The 24,744-nt window shown below is 39.0% G+C and overlaps 1 protein-coding gene across 3 annotated transcripts; it reads left to right on the top strand.

Annotated features, from left to right (window-relative positions):
* The first annotated feature begins 18 nt into the window (after positions 1–18).
* TMEM62 (transmembrane protein 62) lies at positions 19–21,792 on the top strand. 3 transcript variants are annotated; one of them, XM_026095747.2, is made up of 16 exons: positions 177–311; positions 3,164–3,336; positions 3,766–3,877; positions 4,744–4,881; positions 6,036–6,081; positions 7,534–7,675; positions 9,621–9,677; positions 9,775–9,899; positions 10,046–10,168; positions 10,975–11,130; positions 12,707–12,866; positions 14,630–14,743; positions 15,926–16,010; positions 17,595–17,699; positions 18,551–18,669; positions 19,560–21,792. In XM_026095747.2, exons 2-16 carry the CDS (start codon positions 3,280–3,282, stop codon positions 19,884–19,886), a joined length of 1,866 nt encoding a protein of 621 aa, XP_025951532.1. In that variant the 5' UTR covers positions 177–311; positions 3,164–3,279; the 3' UTR covers positions 19,887–21,792. The 3 variants fall into 3 exon arrangements, with proteins under 3 accessions (XP_064368642.1, XP_025951531.2, XP_025951532.1); XM_064512572.1 differs by lacking the exon at positions 3,164–3,336 and having other exon boundaries at positions 19–311; XM_026095746.2 differs by lacking the exons at positions 3,164–3,336; positions 9,621–9,677 and having other exon boundaries at positions 22–311.
* Positions 21,793–24,744: the final 2,952 nt, after the last annotated feature.

Below are 24,744 nucleotides of genomic sequence, written 5' to 3'. Positions count from 1 at the left end.
GCCAACCATAGACGCGCGGCACGGACGGCCCCAGAGGCCGGGCAGGTGGGCGGGGACGTGGAAGTGCCGAAGCCGGCGGCGCTGCCCGGCGAAGGGCAGGAGGGGGGCGTCGGTGCCGCGGGCGCACGGTGGCGGCGCGGCGCAGGATGCAGCGGCTGGCTGCGGGGCTGCTGGCGGCTGCCGCCGCCGTGGCGCTGCTGCTGAGCTGGTACGCGCCCTCGGGGGCGCCGGCGACCGTGCCGCGCCGGCGCCGGCGGGCCCCGCAGCCTGCCCCCGGGGCGGAGGCGACCAACCTGCTGTGGGCAGTGCAGGTGAGCGGGACGGCCCGGCCGGGGGGGCGGCGCGCGAGGGCGCCGGCTCCTCGCGCCGGGTAACGGCCGCGGCCGTTAACGGGCCCTGGCGGCCGCGGGGGGCTCCGGCCGCGGGGCCCGGCGCTCCGTGGACAGCTACGGCGCCTTGTCCCGGTAATCTCTGCCTTTCCCCGGCCCCGAGACTCGCGTCAAGCCTCGGCCGCAGGCAGGCGTTTGGCGAGGCTGCTGGGCTGCCCGGGGATAAGACGCGCAGGGCAGAGGCAGGCAGTTAAAACTCACCTCATCATTGCCAGGTCCGATGTATGCCACCAATACCCCACACCCGTTGTGTGATACCCTGGTGAAAACCCAGGCTCTGCCTGCCCCTTTCCGCTTCCAAAGCGCTGGAAAGTTATGTGAAACAGAGAAAACTGTGGCACTGATTTGTAGCGCCAGAAAGTACTGGGCCACTAGAGCAGTGCTGTATGTTAGGTTTTATGTACACAGCTTAGTTTCCAAACTGATTAACCTGGCGTGGTCTTGGAAGCAGGCTGTTGCATCGGGGTGCTTCTGTGGCGTCTTTCCTGACTCTTCTCCCCAGAACGTTCCTCAAGCACTTAGTGTATCACTAACCACAAGCTGTTTGCGTGTCTGCAGTTTATTGGTGGCTGAGGTGTCACGGAAGTTGCTCTGCAGTTCCACTGGACAAATAGGCTGCTTTTACTATTTACTTATTTACTATTTCATTTTTATTCTAAAACTCAGGCAAAACGTATTAGCTGCAGGCAGTGCTCTTCATGCATAAGCCAAAGTATTACTGGTCCAGCCTCCTTTTGTTCTCTCCAGTTGCTATTTATTTTCTTCTAAGTCAATTTATCCAATACTTTTTTCTTATGTCTCTTAAAGCTTATCTTTACTGCAGAGCAGATTTCAAGATGAGGGATATGCTTGAGTTACTGTAGATAAAACCTCTGTCTTGAGTTGCTATCCTGTAAAGAATCAACTACAACAAGATACAGTGCCTGTAGAGCTGTGCTGACAGGCACCATGCTCACTGCCACACTTCTCTTCCCGTGTACCATGTTCCCTCTGGGTATGTTACTTCAAATGGAGATCTCCTAAGGACAGGTCATGGCACAGCTAATTTGAGACCTGGCTTTACTTTTAAGTGGTTATGTTCTCTTTCAAACATGCCTTTTAACAGCTGCTTTATCGTTGACCTAACTTGGAAATTAACCAAGCGCTAAATCCAGCGTAGTGCCTGATGATGTTGTGGGAAACAGGCTTCAGGCTCCCTGGTGACTCTGTAGGTCCAACCCAGGTCACTGACTGGATAGAGCTCAAGATGTTCAGTTCCTCCCCCAGTATCTGCTGTGTTGTTTTTCCTCCCATCCACAGGACCATCTCCTCTTAAACTGAGATTTTCATACTGTAATCTTGTATATAGGGCTCTTTCACCCTTCCTTCAGTAGAATATCCTTACTAATCCATAATCACTCTCTGGTTTCTTGTTTCCATCAGCTGGTGTATCCTACCATTTCTGTAGGCCTCAGGATTCTCCTTTGTTAATGCCTGCCTTTTTCTCAGATACCTCTTCTCTAGGTAAGGGAAGTGGATAGTGATTTTTCCTCATCCCTAAGTCTCTTCCAAACCATTTTGATGAAAGTCACTTTCTATGAAGCAGTTAGAAATACCAAGTTTCTACCTCAGTCTGGGGCAGGAGGAAGAGAAAAGAAATGCAGCAGATGGGCTTTTGCCTACATTTTGTGAAATTAAGTTTTCAGCCTAGGAAGAGCATTACAACCTTTTCACCTTGCCCATTCACTTCCTTTTCATTGGGACATCTTTTGATGTAATTTTTTTTTACAAAATGGGAGAAGCTCCAAAGCTCCACTCCCAGGATCTTCATACTTCATGGCGTTTAGTTATGTTACGTTAGTCCCAGCTCTGCAAAAGTCCTGGGATACTGTAGCTCTTAGAATTTATGAGAAAAGCCTTTTGAAAATCTTAAACTATAATTATAGTAGGAAAAAAAGTGGCAAGATTTTCACAGAAAGTCAGGCCTCCTGGCCGCTATCTGCTGAAAAGTTGGAAACAGGAGTTACGTTCTCCTTAGTTATCAGTAGAACAGGACTTACAGGACGTTTTCCTCCAGAATCTTGAGACAGCAACAATAGAAGTTTTGATTTTCTTTATTTCATTGCTGAAGAATTGCAAATCCATGGGCTTAGGAGAAGCAAAATGAGATATTGTAACCTTGCCAATGATTAAAGTAGGTTTAGTGCATTGGATAGTTTTACATTGCTCTTTGTTAGCTCATTGATTCACAATGCCATGAGTGCATCAATAGAAATGAAGCTATGATTATATTTAAAAGTGTTTAGCTGCTTTAGCAACCAGTTCTCATCTATGGAAGAGTCCCATATAAGCAATTTGGGAATTTTCCTAAGCAGAATTTTAAAAATTGTATTAAGGCAATGTATTTTACATATTGAAGTAACTGCTGAAGTAGAAGCTACAACATTATGTCTCCAAGGTATACCTGGATTTTTCAAGAAGGAAAAAGCTTTACAAGAGCCAGGCTAGTCAAGGTGAATGTAAAAAGTAATGTTCTTCACTCTCAAGCAATGATATGGTCTGATGGTCATGAGCATGTGCCTGTTCTCATTTATGCACCAAATGTCATTCCTCTAAACTGAGAAGTATAATTTATTAATTGATTGTCTGATGTGGAGTGGTTAGATTGAAGGTGTTTGTCCACAGATTTATCCTGGACTGACCTAAAGAGCTGCAATAAAAAGAAAAATTGTACTTTTCTTACCTCCTCCCCAGTACTGCTTTTCTGATATGAGGTCTTTGATTGTTTGGTTCAGAGATAAAGAGCATCGCTTACAGTTACATATAAGTGGTCTCATTATTTCCTGAGCAACCCGTGCATTCATGAAGGCACTTGGAATGGGAACCAAACACAGTGAATATCTCCATTAAAATGTATGGGAAGAATGTTAGAAGTCCTTCTGCCCAAATGCTGGAAGCCTCATACCAGGTACCATATCAGTTTACTTCAAGTCCTAGGTAGCTTTAACCTATTCTTGCTTTGCAGAACTGTTTAGTATTCTCTCTTGCAGCAAGACTGCTGTTGCACCAGAGGTTCCTGCAATCTGGAAGTCAACAGGCCACGAAAAGCCATCAAAACATGTAGATAACCAAGTATTTCATCTAGACTATTGTTTGCCCTTAAATATAAGGGAACTTGTTTTAAACATGATTTTAGGAATTACAGAGGAAATATATGCTTGCTCTGCTCTTGCACTTCCCTAGTCATCCACTTCTGTTGCCTGCTGCATCCCTGATACTAGTATGAATCACTATGACTGTTTTTACATTTCTGTCTTATGTATATGGCTTTGCAGAACAATCTGGGCACTATTAACCCTCTGCTTGGGACAGTGTTTCACTTTTATCTTTTCTGCAGGTGTCAGATATTCATATCAGTAGATTTCGAGATCCCAAACGAGCTTCTGACTTTGAAAAATTCTGTTCCGAAACAATCGATATAATTCGGCCAGCACTTGTCCTAGCAACAGGTAAGCAATTCAAAAGTGTGAATTTCCTGTTGAATGCATTGTCAAAGGAAAAGCAAACAAGGAAAATTCTAGGATCTCAAAGTACAGTGTTAAAGACTTAAGGTATCTTAAGCAATGGAAATGGAATTGCAGCTGAAGATAGACTGATAGTTCCAGAAGAGGCTGACATCTAAACTCAAGAGATTTCGGTTTTGTTTAGTGTATCTTAAGTTTGACAGTTGGTTTAGTGTGTATTATACATAACTAAGACATAATCATGCGATATACCTATTGTTTTCCCCATATTAGTCACTGTACTTTTGTCCTTGTGAGCAGCCCCTTTTCTTGTGTCCTTGTAGTAGTGATTCCAAGTCATTCTTTGTATTTGAAATGACAGAAGTGAGCCTTTGCTCTGACTAGTCATTAAGAGCCAGTTCCTCTCCTGGGTATTCTGTCTCAGAATAATGTGTACTTATTTGAATAAAATTCAGCTGTGAACTAAAATTCTTATTGCTGATTTTTGTTTTAACATATCATACCAAGACAGGTGAAATAAGCTTTGTCATTTCTTTTAACAGCTTGTTTCTGCTATTGAAATGGATTAGTTTTGGCAAGGAATTTGAAAAGACTTTTAGCCCTTACTATAGGCAAGGCTTTCGAATCTCAGATCTAGCCCTGGACTTTTGTTTCTACAGATAGTTACTTCTGCTGCTTGCTTCTTTGTGCTTATAGTAACCTCTTGTACCAGGTAACAGGAATGTCTAGATTTCACACAGGAGGCTTACAGCCACTTACACTGAGAGGCTTGGGCTGCATGCTTGCCTTGTTACAGTATTTGTGTGAAATGTGTAGGCTTCTGGTTATATCTCACCTTTGTACATTTGCAGGTGACTTGACAGATGCTAAGACAAGAGATAAATTCGGGTCTGAGCAAGTAGAAGTTGAGTGGCAAACTTACCGGTCGATCCTGAAGAGATCAAGGGTCATGGAAAAAACCAAGTGGATAGACATCAAAGGGAATCATGGTAAGAGGGAAATGAAACAGCTTTTCCTTTCCTGAGATTACAGAACTGATTTAGGTTAAGTGAGAATATTGAGGTAAAGTGTTAGTACTTAGTAGAGTATTAGTGGTGGTTATGAGTCATTAGAAGGGCTTGCCATCCAAGTGTCTGTCCTCCTAAGGACATACTTTGCCTACAGGCACTGACTGGAGTTTTAGTAACAGGGAAGTAAGAGTCTTCATGTTTTGCTTCTACCTGACAAGCCAAGTGGTAGAATATATCTTCAGATGTTAATTTCCAGGCTGTTAATTTACAGGCCTCTCGTATCTTCCAATGGAAGGGCAAGCTGTAAGTTTATCCTACCAAAGAAATGGTTTCAAGTTACTTTTCACAGACCTCCCTCCACAGGTCTAAGTTAAAAAGTAGCATGTATTTGGTAGTTGAAGGAAATTTGGGTTCTTTTTGACAGAAAGAACTCATGAAAGTTTTTCCTCATTGTCACTTGTCATCATTGACACTGCACTGGCTAGCTAAGCATGCAAGCACAAACTAATGACCTCATAGGCTATATAAGTCAGCTATTACAGGAAAGGCAAAACTAGGAAACGTTATACTGGAGAAAAAAGTGTATATTTTGTCACACCCATAACATTCACTCTCATTTTTCTAGAAGACCTCTGTTGTCGGTGTTTATGGAGAGGTAGACTCCAGTTTCTGTACAAACATTCCCAAGTTGCTATCTGTTTTCCACATGCTATTCTCTATTGCTATTGCTACTTTATTTTCCCTAGATGGGTCAGGTCTTACTTATATAGAATCCACCCAATCCCAAAGGCTTCTAAAAGGCTTTAGGCCAACTGGAATCATCTGGCTAGCTTGTAGCCACTAAATGACAATTCATTTTCCCACAACAATTTTGTCTTTGAATTGAAACTTAAATGAGAAAACTATTCTGAACAGTTTGGTCAACTGCATCAAGTAGGGAAAGTTTATAATGTTTTCTCTGCACAATTGGACAGGCTGCTTATCCAGGGGGCATATGTTTTGTTTTGTTTTAAATATAGCTTGTCAGTGCCTGCTGAGGCTTCCTTATTTCAACATCAGGAAATAAAGATACAGAAGACAATAACTGATTTAATCTGAAAGTTTCCTCATGTCATTTTTCTCTTTCCTTACAGATTCGTTCAACATTCCACACCTGAATAGCATTTGGAATTACTACAGGTACTTCTACATGCCACACAGACAACTGTAATACTCAAGGTCAATTGTGTTCATTTGTTCAGTTGTGTTCAGTTTCCTCAAAAGAGTTGAGTGACATATTCCTGTAAAACCTGTGTTTCTAAAGAAGGCTTTTCCACCTTAGAATAGAAGAAAAAAGAAAAAGAAAGCAGCAGAAGACCTCACATTTTCTGGTTCTTTCTTCACAATCAATAGGGCTTTTCATGGGATATGGGTCTAAACTTTAGCTGAGCCATTTCTTCACATGTGAGTGATTTTGGAAAAATCAAAATAGAAATAGAGAAGCAAGATGGCAGATGACGGGTAAACAGGTGTTCTCGAGGAACACACTGGAGATTCAAATTAAGACAGATGAGGAAATTTCAACTCTTCAGTGGGCTCTTTTGCTTGTACACTGCAAAGATAGCGTCAGTTACAACTCCTGTTTAACCCCTCAATTTTCCCTGCCCTTTACATCAAAACACAAAAACTTGTCATATAATTTTAATGGTGCTTTCAGCTTTGATTGCTTGGAGAGTACCTGCAAATCCACATTCAACTTTAATTCAGGCTGTTAATCCACCCACTTTGCGTATGTATTTGTATTTATGTATGTATGCGAGTGCGTGTCTCTGTGTGTGTGTGTGTGTGTGTGTATCCTTGCATGCAATCTGGATGAAAAATTCTGATAATGCTCCATGGGTGACAGGAGAACTGGTAAGATTTAGTATCCTAGGAACCAAAAAAAGAGTAATAGGTGAAAGGGGATTTTGTCTTATTTGCTATTTAAAAGACTTGGTGTAGTATAGTGTCTCTGTTTTTGATCTTTTGAAAACTATTGAAAAGATTCAGTATTTCTTTAGTTCAAAATCATATTCCACCAGCCAGCAGCTCAAGTAGTTCGTTCTACATCAGAGTAACTTAAGAGATCCCCAACAAAATAGGGGAGACAAGATTTGTTGTTCCTGGTGTTTCTAGGTAAGCAAGCAAAATACATTTTTGAAAAATCCTTTCAGATCATTTTCAGAAACCAGCAATGAACACAAGGCACAATCAACTTTTTTTCTTTTGCAGGTGTTCTTTAATTAAAAGTTGTGTGAAATTCTGCTGTCTTGTCATCCTGCTGATTTGTCTCATGTTGTGTTCATTCTGCTGGCCTGTCCTTTATCTGTAAAAAAGCACCATGTTGCTCAGGGAAAGCGTATTTATGACAACCTTTCTTTTCGACATTTGTGTGCTAATCTGGTGCTTGTCTTGATACGTGATCCATGTAACATGTCTTCTTTGAAGTACAGACTTTTCCATGCCATTGACTTTTTTAAGAGTGGACCTTACTCCAGTAGCAACGTGGAGCTAGATCTAATGCAAGAAATCTTGTATTTATCCTACAAACTTCATTATTTAGTCGCTGCTGCAGGCTTTCCTAATGGCAGTATTTTCATTTTATTTTGGCAGGAAATACTCTGCCTGGCATAAAGATGGCTCTTTCCATTACATTCACACCACGTCTTTTGGGAACTATTCCTTCATCTGCGTGGATGCTACCCTCAGCCCAGGCCCTAAAAGGCCCTACAATTTCTTTGGGATTTTAAACATGGTATTTTAAAAGTCTTGACATTATTTTTGCTGGCCTGTGTACTTCTGTAGTGTATGGATCTCTTTCTTTGAGGGTTTTTTTTTTGTTTTTATAAAGAAGTGCCTGAAAGATTTGTGTTCATCTAGAACTGTCTCTGCATTTTTAAGTTGTTATGCAGAGGGTGGCTTCTATTTAGAGAAATGAATGTGTCTCTTCTTAACATGTGTGGTATCTGCTTTTTCTCTTAAGAAATAATCCAATACAAAAACATCAGATTAGAATTTTTTTAAAGAGCACTGTGAATGGTTTCATAATTTTCAGCTATGCTTTAGTGATTACATAAATTCCTTATATCCTGTAAAGTTAAAAAAAAAATCCTTTCCAATTTCATTCCTTTTTGCTTTGCTAGATGCTTTCTTTATTAATATTGCAGATGGGAGTGCTGCACTAATATTATCAATGGAATAACACAAAAGATAACAGTATAAAGAAATGTATAATTTTTGAAAGTGAGGTCTTGATCTTTTGAGACCATAAAATTTTTGTGGGTATTTTTTTTTTGAAAGAAAACATTAATGCTGATGTTTAAATCAAATGTTAGTTTTGATAACAGTATTTTGCTTGCCCATAATTTTCTCTGTAGTTTGTTGATGCATATTGTTTTCAAGATACTCTTCCGAAGTGCTACATGGAGTTACTGTGTTCTGGTAAACATATACTATGTTATGCCTGAGAGAACAGCCTCAATGATAAGTGAAATGTTCTCCCTCTGATCTTCTCAAAAAGGGATGCTTGATGTTTAATTACATGTTTGTAAAGCACTTGAAGATACTTAGATGAAAAGTAATCTAGGAGTGCCAAGTACAGTACTGTTATTCTCATTGTTTACCATAATCCAGACTGGGTGCAGTAGCTTTGCAGACCAGTTCTCAGTGAGTTAAGAAATGCACTCAAACCTGGAGCACCTGTCCTTGGCTGCAGTAGTAAGTTAAGCATTTACTTGCTAATCAGCCAGCAACAAGAGTCCAGAGAGCATCATTTGCAGTTTTTTGCACAAAACGAACAGTAAAGAAAAGACATCAGTAGACATCTGTAACTTTGTTACAGATTAAAGCTCTGCCAGGAGTTTTTTTTTAAGTTGGATTTTTATCAGTGATTTGAATGCATACCTCAGGTTTCTGACAGTTGTCTTGTGTAAAAATAGTCTTAAAGCCGAAATTCTTAAAAACAAATGAAATATTAATTCTGCTTGATAAGCCTGTTACATTAACCCAAGATAGCACATGGAGTCCATCCTTTTTTTAATATAGCTTTATTTCTGACTCTTTCATTCACGTGCATTTCCTTTCAGGTAGGATGGAGAAGGATATTTTGGTTCTTCTCTGGATTATTCTAAAAGACGGGTCTGCAGAATGGGGAGTGAATTTGTGTGTGGGGGGGGGGGGGGGGTGGTTCTGGTTTTAGTTTTTCTGCCTCTTCTGTTAGGCTTTGAGATCTTATTGGTCCTGGGAGCCTCTTTGGACACTGAGTAGTTGATTTTAAAAGACTGGAAGTCAAATAACTGAAAGAAAGAAACTTTAAGTGCTGTGTAAAGTGTTACTTTTGGTTAACATGAACAGCAATGGCTGATAATGTTTTCAATATTTAGCATCGTAGTTCCTTCAGTTAAATCCCGGAAGCATACAGTGCACAGTTTCTGAGATCTGTCATGCCTACAAAAGGCCTTCTAGTGACCCAAAAGATAAGTGGGGCTAGTAATTGTGAAGTAAATACATTTATAAAATAAATTCAAGCATGTTGTCTTCAACTGTAGAAATAAGCAGTAGGAAGGACAGAAACATCATTTATAAAAATCTCTCTTTATACTGCACTCACCTCTGTTCTGTTGAAAGGAATGTGTTGAATGCCTTGTTTTCTTTTTTCTCCCCCCCAATGTGTGATTTTTGGGATATGGTTAACCATTCAGTTTGCTCATGCACGGGCTCCTGAAGCAGTCAACAGGACATTCTCTGTAGATATAAGGGTAAAATTGCACTGTTAATTGTTTTCTTTCTGCTTTCTTTTTGCTATTCTTTCCAAATAGCTGAAATATTAAACAGTTTTTCAAACGCCCATTTCAGAATCAAATGAAAGAGTTGTCTTTGATGGCAACAGAAAGTCTCCACAGCAATCATACTGTCTGGTTTGGCCATTATCCCACTTCAGCGATCATCTCTCCAGCTCCAGGAATAAGAACATTAATGAGGTAAGATCTTAATTTCTTTCCTGCATCCTTTTGGTGTAAAATGCATTTCTTGCTTCTCTCCATAGGCTTGTATGTCACTTTTCAGGTTTTTTACAGTGGTATTTCCTTCCCTGAAAATAATCATGATTCTTCTGTTCTTTTGTTAGTTCTGCCACAGCCTATTTATGTGGGCATTTCCATACACTGGGTGGGCTGATGCCAACCTTGCACAGTCAACACCCTCATGGCACTCTGGAACTGGAGTTGGGAGACTGGATGGATAACAGGAGGTGAGTAAACCCTGTGTGGAAATATTAATATATGGAGCTTACCAGCTTATTCTGAGATTCCCTTTTATCCTGTGTGGAGAATTTGAGAGCAGCATTAGACCTGTCTGACTGGTTATTACTGTTAATGTTTTTGAAAACTATCTTTGAGTGTAAGTTTGGGAATTTTTCCCCACACCAGCAGTGTGATAATAAATTATGCAAAGTAATTTTTGATTCGTTCTTGATATTTAGAAGTTAAAAATAGGACATCTAAATGTCCAATTAATGTGTTTAATATTCAAAATAGGCAAGCAGATTGTCATAAAAGATTGAGTATCAATACTTTAAAATATTCACGCTCTGCACCAGCTGTAGGAACTGTAGGAACAGAAGTAGTCTGCTTGAGAAATGTCATCTTGGCAACAGATTAAGCAGTGTCTAATGCTACAAGGAATGTGTGATCTAGTTAATATATTTAGCTTTTATTCTGTAGTAATCCTGAGAAAGATAATTATATATATGAAGGAGCCATCACACTGAGGTCTTTGCCCATTACTAGCATACCTACCCAGATGCTGTTGTAATGTATGTTATATTCTAGCTGCTTCATGTGCAAATTAGAGTAGATCTTGAAATTTGGAATTTTGAGTGGTGCTTCAGTGGTTTAGAATCAAAATGAACCTGCTCAGAGGTAACCTGCTGTTCAGTTAATACAGGATCAATTAATACAGAATGGAAACCAAGTCAAATCAGTTCCAGTTAGGAAACTGGGAGCAGCTGTGTATGTAGGAGTTGGTATTAACAAAATTATCTTGCTTTCATCTCAGGTACCGGATCCTTGTGTTTGATCATGACCTCCTTAGCTTTGCAGATCTTAACTTTGAAGAATGGCCTGCAGTTCTCATCACCAATCCCAAATCTTTCCTTTATAGCAGTGCTGCTCATGAACCACTAGAAAAAATTATATATTCCACTTGTATCAGGTACCCTGTAATGTCTTGGTTTCACCATATTTGAGTAGCTGAGTTTTTTTTTTAGTCATAGTGTACATCTGTATTTATGTATTTGAGTATGTGTGTATATCTATAATATATATTTATTCATATACATGTATTTATATATATATTTATAAAAAATGTGTCTGTTGTTCTCAGAATTCAGTTTTCTCTAGAAGATTGTTCCTGAGAGCTCACTTTATACCATATTTGTGATAAAAGCAGATTATATAGCACTGAGTCATATCTGTTTCTTCTTTTTTGTCTGACCAAAGCTGGTAGAGTGAGATCAACACTTAGTCACTATTACAATTATTAATCTCATGTTTTTGCATTGCCTCTGCTGATTTCTGTGTTTTGTCTCTATATTTTTCTAGGTATTTTTTCTTTCTGCTTCACACTTTTCAGCCTGTTTTTTTTGTCTTGTTTTTTTTTTTCATCTCTTATATTATTAATATATCCTAAGCCTCTGCCAATTTTCATATTTATTTTAAGTATATCTTTCCATTTTCACCTTTCCTATTTATTTTTTCCTTTGGTATTTCAATTTTTTAAAATTTAAAATAGGAGATAATATACTTGCCTTCCCACTTAGCCTTTTCTTTTTTCCTGGTTATGCCCTTTCTAACGTCTTATGCTTGCTTTGAGACCAACATGCATGAAATATATGGATATATCAAATACACAGAATTAGAATTAAAAGAAGTTTGTCATACTCCTTAGTTAGGAAGCAGTGCCCCACCGAGCTACCTGTTTTCCAATTTCCTATTTATAATCCTATCTGAAACATTCTCATGATTATATGAGCTGGTGGAATATTTTAGCATAACTATGTGAGACTTCATCATCTGAGTGAAACGTACTCTGCAATGGCTTTTGTATTACCAGAAGTGAAAGAACTTGGATATGTGATATATTGAATCTATGCTAGTATTACTATTTTTCTGAATATAAGCACTACCAAGTAATACCAGTTTTTTTGTATCTCAGATCTGTAATATCAAATTTGCCTTCCATTCCATTTCTCCTTAATGGAGACTTTCTCCTTACAAAGACTGAGAGGTTACACCCTGACTAGGAAAAAGTAGGAAAAGGACTTTGGAAAGAGACTGACAATTTTTAATGAAAATGTCTACAAGTATTTGATTTTGTATCTGCATGTGTGCATGAGAATGCATTCTGCATGTGTTACCAAATGTTTTGACAAGAAGAGTTCTCTTGTTTTGTTTTAGAAGGGCTAAGATTATTTCTGCCAAGACCTGAGAATCCCTGCCACATTTTTGTCTGTTCCACAGCCCAGTTTTCTACCTTATTTTTCATATTCATTTCTGCCATATTCTTCATTTTCTACCCTTCTTCTTCATATTCTTCATATGGAATTTATTTTCTTAACTGTAGGAAAGAGCTACTGTGTTATCATTTGTCTACAGATATCTCAGCATTTTCATTTCTAACCCTTTTGAACTCTTAACTAGAAGGTAACATAATCTTTAGGGACTTCTCTTCAAAGAATGATGATAAATCTGCAAGTCCTGTAACAAATTTGTTTATTTTCACTCCTTAGAATTCTGGCCTTCTCTCCTTCTTTCATTACCTCCGTCGAGGTCCGTATAGATGGAGTTCACTTGGGGAACGCTTATCAGGCATCTGGCCCTCTCTACGTACTGAAGTGGAGCCCACAAAACTACAGTGAAGGGTTCCATTGCATAGAGGTGACTGTCCAGGTGAGGTGACTGTTGGCGCTTTTTATATTGAATCTTTATATTGTCATGTCTGCTGTATCAACTTGCTGCATCACATAACTAGGGACAAAATACATAATAACAGACTTCATTTCATACTTGTCTTACAGCAATTAATGGATTTATTAAATGAAAAGAGACAGACCGCCTAGCACTGAAACATTAATAAAGTATGTGGGTAAATGGAAGATTCTTATTTTTCATGGAAAATGTAATGAGATAGTACAGAAGAGCAAATAATTGGTCAAAAATTAATTCGTTCGAGTAGCAGGTAACAATCAACTTTTAAGGTTGTCTTGAAAGGATAGTCAGGCTTGGTCAAGGAAAATACGAAGTAACATCATGTTATTAGTTTAGAAGGCAAAGGAACTGGATCAGGTCAATTTTGGAGATGAGAATGCTTTGACTGTTTGAAGTTCTTCTCTTGATCTGTTACAGGCTGACGTAGAACATGGTTAATGTTTTCCAGAATACCAGACTTACTGATATTAGGTTGCTTGGGTGAAAAAACATTTTTCAATGAACACTGCTGCTCTTGGAACTGTGTTTTATTTTTGTGCTTTCAAGTGGCCTTAAAAGAACCCAATCAGACTGTTCTAACATTCTGCATATTTGCACAACAGTAATGGGAAAGTCAGCTTTGTCCTGCCAGGTAGAATCTGGCCAGGCAGCATTTCTCTCAGGACAAGGATGATAATGCTCCCCTCCCCCGCTTTTTGTTTCCACCTCCCCTCTTTCTCCCACCACCTCGTGGCCTTTCTGTACTGTCAGTGTTCTATCTTCCAGCATGTGTGATGCTTTATTTAGGAAGGCTACATTTTATAACTGATTTTGTGTGTGTGTGTGTGATGAAGAAAAACACAAACACAAAACTGAATAACATCTGAAGAGGGTTATATAGGCCTACATAGCAATAGTTAGCTATTAGCACCACAAATATGTTTGTTATCTTATAGATAACTCAATGGGATTTTTAAAAAATTCATTTCCTTTCCTCTCCAGTCATAAATCACTAGTACATCTAGTAACTGCATAGTTTGGGGAAAGGGAGAGGGTTGAAGCTTTAAGTTGAATTAATCACCTGGAAAAGATATGAATGTTCAATTGCTGCACGTTGTTTCTGGGACTGTCCAAATATTGTCATCTCAGCTGTAGTCACACTAGACATACTGAATCCTTTCATATAAATATTAGTTTATTATGTCCTGGGAGGTAAGGTACCGTTGTTACACAAGCACAAACAAATATCAAGGAATTCTATTGAATAAATACGTAGAAGTAGAGGTGAAAATGCGCTACTGGATTCCAATTTGAAAGGGACACTGTGTCAGTTATAATGTAACTAATGAATATGCCAGAAATGAAGCACTACAAAGCCTCAAAATGTTTTAGAGACATGATATTACCTAGAATTAAGCTTTTGGAAAGCAAGCATTGGCTGTGGCCAGTGACTAATCACTGTCTTCCACAAGTTGCTGAATCTCTGAAAGGGTGTCCTTCCTATGCAGCACTTCCAGATTATAATCTAACAATCCCAAAGTTACTTGAACTACAAAATTGTCATTAAGTAATACTCCATAAGCAGATGTATTTAGTATAGCAGTATGCCAGCCATGCATGTACCAATCAGATCTTTCTGGAAAAATTATGTTAGCTAGCTACTCTATTTTGTGTCATTTTTGAAATATATTACTTTAGCACAGCTGGTACCTAACTTTTTTTTTCCCCATTTTATTTCCATCCAGGATGCCTCAGGAAGAATTAGCACTCAGGGCCATATATTTGCTATGGAAGAAAAACTCTCTCTTAGATTTGGCTTTTGGCCATCTGTTATTCTCCTTAGTGACCACTATGTTCTAGTAAGTACTTTCAGCAAAACAGCTATCATTGCATGCTTGCTTTCCCCAGAGACTGCAGGAGGCATTTCCCTGATTTGTAGCAGATTTGAATGCACTTTGCTTTGTTCAGATATTACTCCAGTGGAACTTCACAATTATTTCAAGTTTCTTTTTGCAAGTTGCACTCCTCAAACATGAATGTGCAGCAATGGTTCATGCAAACAGTTGACTTGGACTTAGTCACAGCTGTCTGGTTTTGGGCATAGGCACATGCACATTTTGTGCAGGTGAGAAATGGAAAAGAAGCTACTGGAGATAGTAGAAAAAAGAAACCTGAAATCAAAGAAAACATCACTATAATCTATCGTAATGCACACTGGCAAATGCAAGAAAAAGTTTCACATCAGCTGCTGACATTATGGCTAGCTCTAGCAAAGAGGAAGCAAAATTCCCATTGACTTCACTACATTCCAGATGGTAACCGAAGTGTTACAGCTGAGTGGATGGAAAGAAGGCATGTCATAATTATTAAGGTCCGTTGATGGAACTATGTAGGAAAGGCTGCATGACTGTAGGCAGTATTGTAATTGGCTCAAAATTATTATTGGTTTCCTTAATCAATAACCAATATTCTCCACAGTGTCTGAAACTGTAGATCCGTTCAGTACAGCACACAGAAAATATGTTTTACACAGGAAGTATATGTATGCTTTTTTCACCAGATGTGTTTTAGAAACACTAATTTTGAAAAATTTCAAATGTATCATTGTCACCCATCTTAGTCACCCACTGTTACCTGTGAATTCAAGATTCACTTGCATGTCCAACAGCTTAGAAACCTAAGTGAATTTATTTATCTTCCATTTTGAAATCTGCTTTCTATTTTGCTTCTTAGTGAAACTTAAGTTTACAGATGTCTGAATAATATGCAAATTATTGTAAATGTAATACCAGAATAATGGTATTTCCACTACAAAATTATTTCTGACTGAAATCAGAATGAACCTGAATTAACTATCCTGTTCCAGGGTTTCTGTTGCTGAAGTTCTATGCTCATCCCTTCAAGTGGGATGACACCATGGAGCTTTGAATGTTTGTTTTAGTTAAAAATCTTTGTTGTTATCATTCTGTCAATGTCCTTAAGGCAGGCTCAAAGGCAGCTACTATTCTAGGGCTGGCTTAGAGTTAAAACTGTCTTTTCAGGCTCGTGTGCTCTTTGGACTGATTGTGTTGATTCAGATCACCTTGCTTGTTATCTTTAGATACCTCCAAAAACCAGCGCTCAAAGGTATGAACTAGTGTTTGCCTGCATTTTTAGAGGGTCTGATCATCTCAAGCCTATTTCCCCTTTATCTATGTGCCAAAAATACAAATAATTACACTGTTGTTTACTATATATATATTGCATCTAGTAAATATTGGGGGATTGGATTTGGTTCTCAGAAACTGCTGTTTTATTTTTAAGGGGGCCCATAAAACCTCCAATACATCAAATAAAGTCCATTAAAACCTTAGGACTTGATCGTGCATCTTTGTTTAAACAAAAACTCAATTTACTGAAGACTTAACGGCTTCATTTTGATTTTTCTCACTGAAAAATCCTGTGTATAGGGAAAGGAATGTTTTGTTTTGTATTACTTCCGGATAAGTGTGCTTGTTTTGTTACCACTAGTACAGATTTTTTTTCATTACTGTCAGCTGAGTGGGGAAACAGATTTCCTGCTACAAAAATAATTTTTGTTGGTTTTTGCAAATAATCTGACACGTTCTCAGAAATATTATTCTTAGAAATAATACTTAGATCACTTCTCTTTACTTGATATTTTGTTCCTGATAAATCCAATAAGTGAAAATTAATACTGTTAAGCTGTTGGTGTTTATCCTTTAAACAACTGTTTGAACCACACCTTACTGATGAAATTATTCTGGAAGCCACCTCCTTTCCTATTCATTTCAGTGTAGGTCCCTTCCCTTACACCCCTAATCACGTAGCATCCTGAGGTAATTACATCAACTTCTTACGTAGAAGAATAATAGATTTTCAAGTGCCTTTATGGAACTCAGGAGCTGGAAATGAAAAGAGCTAGCACTTTATGTTCAGCTTGGTCCCTGCAGACCTTGACAAATGTTTCACACATTAGTGACAAAATTTGTTAGAGCTGTTCACTTCCAGAAGTCAAGCCTGTTCTCGGGGATTTAATGCTCTGTGAGAAGAGCAGCCATGTAATAGGTCAAGTTCCAAAAGCTAAGTTATATAGGAAGGCTTTCTGGATCTCAATCTAGAATTGTCAGCTTTGGTTAGAGAATGAGTATCATTTGTTTTGCTAACGTGGCAAGTTTCTCAGACTGTTACCATCTTAACACCTAGCCTTCATGTTATTTGAATTTCCATCAGATATTATCAAGTACCAAGCAGCTCTAATATGAGAAAACCCACTTAATCCGGTCTGTGCTGATGTGCATGTTTTAGGTTTACACAGTTACTGTCTGAATCTTATGCTTTTCATGCAATATTAATATTCCCCATATTTTTCCTTCTAGCTAACTTAATTTTCTGGCTATAGAAAGATCATTTAGGTTTATTTGCATACAGTCAGTGTACTCATTTAGAGTAGCAGCTTTTTCTTGCTCCTATTTTCATAATAGAAGTGTTACATTTATCAGCTCCTTAATTTCAGTAATCACAGTAATAGCAGAAATGTATTCCCTTGCATTTGTGCCGAAGACACACCAAATACTATTTCTGTATTTCTTATTTAATAGACTGAGTAAATAACATGCAGATTTGTTTTAGAAAGACCAATATTTTATATATATATATCTGCTGCAACCTGAATTAAGTGCATTTTTCTTAAATGTTGCCTCTATTTAGAACGGCCAAGATTACTGAATCTGACCTCATATTCCCTTCATGTCTTCAGTAAGACAAATACCTTCTATTACTCAATTCTGGTTCTGAATTTATACACCATTCTAGGTAAGTAGCTTAGAATACTGGACAACATAAATTAGTATTTTTAAATTATACTTCAGATTCTGATGAAGAAGAGACTTGTAATATCTTGGACAATGGGGAAAAGTTACTTAAGTTACAAAATCAATTCAAAAAATTAAAAATTAATATCGAGGGTGACTAAGTGTTTGTTTGTAAGTGAGCCTGACTTAGAATCCCTAAAATGAGTTAAACAATTAAATTATTAAATTACTCTAAAACCAAAATAAGTATTTTAAAGTTTAATTTGAGTTCCACTTCTTATTCTTTGAATAAGATCTGGTTGTACCTTGGTATGACATGAGTATGTAGAATAGACATTTCACATGACAAGTCTCTGAGACAGCTTTGATATTACAAACTTTAATTTATTTTTCTCTGAAAATATGTTACTAAAATAGCTACTTTCTTGGAAGTCAGGACAATATGTATAACAGATAGTGCACCCTGCCCATTTTTACTTGTAATCTGAGATTGCGTATGACCTTGTCTTTCATATGCTTTATTTTAATTCTGGGGGAAGGTGACCATTTGAAAGGATCTTTTCACTTCTCTCATCAGGAGAATGTTGTCTGTGGTGTCAAAATTGTCACAGAGATGAAATTAGCTTAAAGCTATTTTCATTGTATGGCACAAATTGTTGCTGGACCATGCCATTTTTTCATCAGAAATGTTCATCAGATTGTTGTTTGTTCAGGATCAAAACATTAGATTTATTACTAGACAAGTAATAGATAAGTGTTTTTCCCCAGTTAACCAGTCTGTGCTCAGCAAAAGAGGGCCATCTCTATATTTATTTTATGATGGTACTGTGTGTTTGTTTTCCTCTCTTTCAGGACCATGGTTTATAGGTGAACTGATAGATGGCCAAGTGGGGGCCTGTTTTTCCTTTGGGGTGTTTGTTGGTGGTCACTTCTTACAGGGCAGTCTGACATTTGTTGCTGGGATTTTACAGGTAAGTATTTAAAGATGAATGCTGATAACTGCTTGCTTCTGGGAAACTTTTTTGAACTTCCTATAGTTTTACAAAGGAAGGAGTCCTGGAAGGTTAGGGAAGATTAGAGGCCATGCCTGACCGTGACAGCTCTTTCTCACCTTCCTTAAAATTTAAAGGGCAGAAGGCAAGGAGACTGTACATGTGTTTCTCATGCTTCTATTTTCTTCTGTCTGACGTTGCTTTGAACTCTCTGGATGTCTGGGTTGGAGTCCATCTCTTTCTCTCTAAATGTTTCTGCCCTCAGCTCTGACAGAGGCTGCAGTGATTTAGCAAGGGAAGTGAGTGGCCAGGGCTCCTCTTGCACACTAAATAACCCTTCAGATCAGATCAGTAGGTGTCACTCTTTAAGTAGATGTGAGTCTAGTTTTCCCACCAGTCTGACCTGGCTGCCCTCTAGTTTTCCCAGCTGTCATTAGTCTGAAAGAGAGGGTGTAGTTCCTCGGCATATAACCTTGACTAAGACCAGTATTGCCCCTGTTGTGGTCCCTCCCTTGTGCCAGTTTAGCACTTGTCTGACACCACAGTGGGCTGGATCAGAAAGCTAAACTGACAGAAAAGCCTTCCTTTTTTGCTGAGATTTAGCCCCCTGAACAAGCTCCCTAAAGTATCAGGGTGCTACTCCCTGCAAGGGAGCGGGCAGGAATGGTTGGCCTGGGATCGGGGTGGGGACAGCCCTAGTTCCATCAGTGATGCTCTTGGAAATGCATCCTAAGATTCCAGCTCTGGGAATTGCACTCAGCCCTCAGAATGGGGCAGTTGTATATACTCTTATCTTCCTGTGCCCTGGTGTACGTCAGTTGGAACATTTGGCTTGCTCAATCTTGTTCTGCTCTACTCGTCTTTTTCAGATGCTGTTTTTCAACCTGCCATTGATGGCCTACCTGTGCTGGTGCCTGTTGCTGCGGTGCCAGGGTTACAGCTTCCATTCTCACATCCGTCACGTCCGACGCCTCTTGGCTGTGCTGGTTCACCTGGCCATGGCACTCCTGTTGCTCTGGCAGGTCTATTCTTGCTATTACCTGCAGCGAACCTATGGAACCCTGGCTTTCTTCCTCTCCCCCATGAGAACATGGCTGGTGGCACTGACCTCAGCTCTGATTTATAAAACCTGGACATTGAACTCTTCTGAGCTCAGAACTTACATAGTAGAAATGAAAAACTGTCAGAGCTCCTGAAACAGTCTAAATGTTCGGAGTTCTTTGGCTTAAAACTGTGAAGCCACAACCTATAGGTCTGTGTTGCTGAAGTTCCATACAACCCAACCATTAAATGGTAAGATCTGAAGCTGTATCTGAATTGATACAGAGCTGTATAATAAACATTAAATGTATAATAATATGTATTATACATTTCTATTATATTATACATATACAATATGATTTATACAGTAAATTATAATAACTAATAAACCCCTATTTATTATGGGGTGTTCATTATACAAAGCAGATAAATTTGTCTGTATGGCTCACAAATGGAAATGTTTGCTCCTTATCACTGTGAATGGAAAAATCTTTTAAATGTATTTTATATTATTAAATTATACTATTTTAATTTATTAAATTATTGATTTTTATAATCAATGGAAAAAGGAGCATAGATCTTGATAATGAGTTCCAGGATCTGCACCTCTCTTTACTTTTTATTTTGAGATTTACATATGTTTCTACAAGACTAACTAGTCTTTATGAAATGGATGTCTAGTCTTTATGGATGTCTTTAATGATTATTGCAAAAGTGCTGTGGTGGCTTTCATAGTCAGCATCCTGTGCTTGTACACTCTTTTTCAGTCCGTAATACCATATGCTAGCAGTTTATAGGCTGTCAGGTGTGTATATATGTATTTGTGTGCATTTGTTTACCTGAGCCATGGCCTATTACTCTCATTCTGAGAGTGCTGGTTAATCAACATATTCTCTGGAGGGAAATGGTTACCTTTTTTCCACTGTTGAGGTTGCAGAGTTTTCCACATTTGACCAGTGAAAGAGCAGTGAATTGTCAGTGCTGCAGAGATTCCTAGCTGTAGTCACAGTTCAGCTTTAAAGCAAAGAATGGAGACAATGTCCTCAGAATGGGAGTGCCAGAAGGAATCATATGGTCTAATGGCTGTAAGGTCTATTATAAGTGAGAAGGTCAGGGCTATATTTCTTGGTCTTAGTCAAACCCGCCAAAGAGTAACCTTGGAAAAACTCATCTCTTTGTTTTCAGTTTTTCTGCATCTAAAAATGGTTAAAACTTCATGTTCTAGAGCCAAGAGAGCTGGGGCATCTTTACTAATTGCAGATGTACTTTGCCCGTCTTCTCCGCTCCTCTGGAAAATGAAAGGATATACTGGTGTACCTCTGCAAAACTTGAAGTCCCCAATTCTAATGCGATTTTTTTTTGCTGTTGTTATACCTTGAGGTCATTGCTAAGCTTCCTGCCTCAGTTTTCCCATCTGTAAAATAAGGAGAGCATTGGCCTGCTTCACAACTGCTGTGGGTGGAACATTAAAAATATTTTAAGTAATTTTACAGTAATTTATTTATGGCTCCTCAAGAAAAAGGAAGAGTAACTTATCTATGGCCCCTCAAAAAAGCCAGGGATAAATGTAGTAGAACATACAGAAAAATAATAAATTGAATTGGAGCAAAATACTAATTATAACGAAGGCTAAGGTTATTTCTAAAAAGTGACAGTTTTCCCATCTTTTAATTCTTGTTTCACGATGATTGATAATATAATAGGAAAAAGAGTAACAGCTTTCATTTGCATGAATGAAATACACTGTTACAAGAATACTCTGCTTACCACAGAATGTCACTGGCTGATGCATAAATGTGTTTTGCACAACTGTTAGGGAAATCCAAAAGGCGGGGACAAAATTTTCTTGTGAGAAGCAAGAGCAAAAATCTAATGATAAATCGGACACTTTGCAGCACTCCTAGAAATGAAACTTCTTTTAGCTGATGAGGGAGGGCAAGAAGTAGTGATACAATGTTTCATATCTATGCTCTGTGACAAGACCCGTTTCTGAGATGAGGCTGATTTTTATTAACTAACTGTGGTGGTTGATTACAATGTTATCAAATCTTTATAGAATTACCTTCCTGTCTGTCAAATGTTTACTCTTTGGCTCCGTGGGATGTGTTTCATAGATGGACAGAATTCTGTTAAGAATATCTTTGTCCTGTTCTTAGTGCGTCAGGAAAGGTGCTTTAAGTTGAAAGCAAATATGTCATTTCTGTAGAGGTGTAATCCCTGGCTCCAAGGACCTGAATAAGAATCACATACTGTGAAATGGGGTTGATGTGTGAATTAAATACATATGTGGGAATGATATAAGAAATTCTGAGAGAAAGGGGGATGAGCAGGATCGTCCAGCTGCTCCAATGTCACAGTGAAGAGCACAGTGCAGAAGCCCTGAGTAGGAGGCTCCTCTTAGCTGATGCACCACAGATAACAGCTATTGCAGTTTTCTGTTGGCTGACAGAAAAGTAAAAGTTAATCTTGTCTCGTGTTAATTTGAATTTCCTCCTTCTTACCTTAAACCCTTTTCCAGTATTCTAAAACTTCGGTAGGAAAATGTTAACTTTGCTACTTGAGCTGTACATTCGTAACACAGGAAGACTCCACTTATTTACCAGTACCTTCTTAAAAGTCTTGTTTTTAATCTTTGTATCTCATCAGGCAGATAGTTCTTAGAGGCACAGACTAGGAGTTAGCCTCTAATTTAGCTGTCTTATAGGTAAGTGGATGCCCAGTTTAAGAAGGAATAACTAATACAAAATATAAGGAAAGGAAAGGCAAAATACAGTATGTTTTTTCCCTTAAAATTAAAACAAAAAAAAATTGTTTTCATAGAAGGCAATCTTTGTCTTCACTGTGAAAACAAAAGAGAGCATCACCAGGTGCCCTGGGCCTGTGTTAAGCACTGGGAGGTAACTGCTCTGTTTTTGTGATGTACGAAGTACTGAGCACACTAAGATTTCACCTCCAAATGGGACCCTTTGGAACCATTATGATATAAATAGCTATGTAATATTGTATAGCAACATTGTATAGCTGACCTTCTTCTTAATGCAACCCACCTCCCAGAACACATCACCAGTCACCCAAGGGAACCAGTGGTAACTGGACAAACCACTGACAAGTATGCAGACCCTATTAGGATACATCGCTCTGCAGCGCCCCAAAGCCACAAATCAACGCAGTGGAATAGAGTGAGACATTCCAGTGATAACAGGCCCTGGGCTGTCCAGATCAATGGCCTGGTTTTGATCTAATTTCAAAGTTAAGTCTTCTGCTCACTGTCATGCTAAATTTCTATTGAGAAGACGACACAGTATTACACTGTAGTGTATTTTAGCATTTATGTCACTCAGCATCAGTTTAAGATCTCTCATAGCTTATGATGTAGGGTACTGTATAGCTGTCTGGTGGTGAGCATGAGAATACAGCAGTCTTCTGAAAGCAAAAGCATGGTTTTCAAGCTGTTTGTTAATAGAATAAAGAACAGAGACATGAAGTGAGCAAAGAAAGGGACAGATCATAGAGCCATGCTGCTAAAGTACTTTACACGTTGCTGGCAGACATTAGGACCATCTGTGACAAACCTATCTTTCATAGTATAAATGCTTCTGCTACAATATTCTGCAGGATTTTTTTTTTGTTAATCTACATGGAGAGGAGTCCTTTAAAATATTTATTTTCCATTTGAAACTACCTTAAAAGGACACTTGAAATGATTTTTTTAGAAATAAAAAAGTTATGAGAATGCCTTTCAAATACATCCTTTTTTTTAATAGTCTTTTAGAAAAAGCATGTGAAATTGCTTCTCATGCTGTTGTTTGTGTATGGGAAGGGATTTTCCTGTTTATCAGTGAACTACATGCATGATGCTGTGAAATGTGCATCATAAACTAGGAAAAACAGACGAGATTCTTTCACCTGAATTACCCTCAGTGCTCTGAGGGCTGACCCAAACTTACAGCGGGAAGTTCCTAGGAGCCTGCTGTTGCCAGGCATAATTTCCTATCATTGTCATCAGTGAAGACAAGATCTTGGCATTCACTGCAGTGGAAAGTGCGGGGGGAGGAGGAGAGAGAAAGATGTTTTCATGCACTTTTCCTGCTATCTCCATAGCATTATAGTGTACTGAAAAGAAAAAAAGAAGAAAAAAGACTATCAGTTCCAAGAGTTCAGAGGGAAAGCACTCCCTTCTGGTGCTGGCTGAGGCAGGGGCTGAGGTGAGGGACAGCTGCCTGCAGGGCACTGAAGGCTCACTGTGGCTGCCTGGGCCCAAGGACACGGAGGAGCAGGCTGTTCCAGTTTGAAATGCTCGCTGCTGCCCGTGCAGCTTTCTAATGTGATTGTTACTCCTAAGAGGGAGGCCAAAGTATTACTTTCGGGGAGCAGGACATAAAGACCCAGCAGGAGGAGTGTCAGTAGACAGCACCCTGTGCTCTCCCCATTGCCCCCCAAAACAGGAGAAGGTAGTGCTGCTCTGCCAGCCGTTGTCCTGATTTCACTCTAACAGCACCTGGATCTTGGCCCTTCATTTTCCTTCCTGCACTCAGCAGCCTGGGAGGCACAGGAAAGTGAGTAGGGGGTAATGGAGGGAGGGAGAAAGGAGCCTGCTCGCAGTGAGAACCATGACTGAGGCAGGGCCTCAGAGGGCTCTGTATGCCAGAGAGGGAGAAGGAGCCGGTTCCAGGAGAGGGTAATCCATAGCACCATAAAACCTCACCACCTTCTCCCAGCCTTTTCCCCTACACAGATTCTCCCATAAAAAGAAATTACACCTCCTTATTTTTACATAAACACTGCTGACCTGCCTTGTACTTTCAGTTTTCTTTGACTACTGACCTTTTCAGCCACCCTCTCATGGCCACTCCATCCAGAACCCATTCTGCTGCTACAGCAAAAATGAAATTTGCTATCCAAAGTATCTTTCTGGTTGCAAAATCCTGTGTTCCCATAGTAAAAACGTGTTAACTCATTTCTGCTTCTTCCTGTGCTTTTCCTAAAGAGTTCCATGTTGTGTGTCTCAAAATA

Source organism: Dromaius novaehollandiae, chromosome 5 (genome assembly GCF_036370855.1).
Source record: "Dromaius novaehollandiae isolate bDroNov1 chromosome 5, bDroNov1.hap1, whole genome shotgun sequence".
Classification (NCBI taxonomy): Eukaryota; Metazoa; Chordata; class Aves; order Casuariiformes; family Dromaiidae; genus Dromaius; species Dromaius novaehollandiae.
The sequence above is the reverse complement of the archived record's forward strand: the minus strand, read 5'-3'. Positions and strand labels throughout refer to the sequence as shown.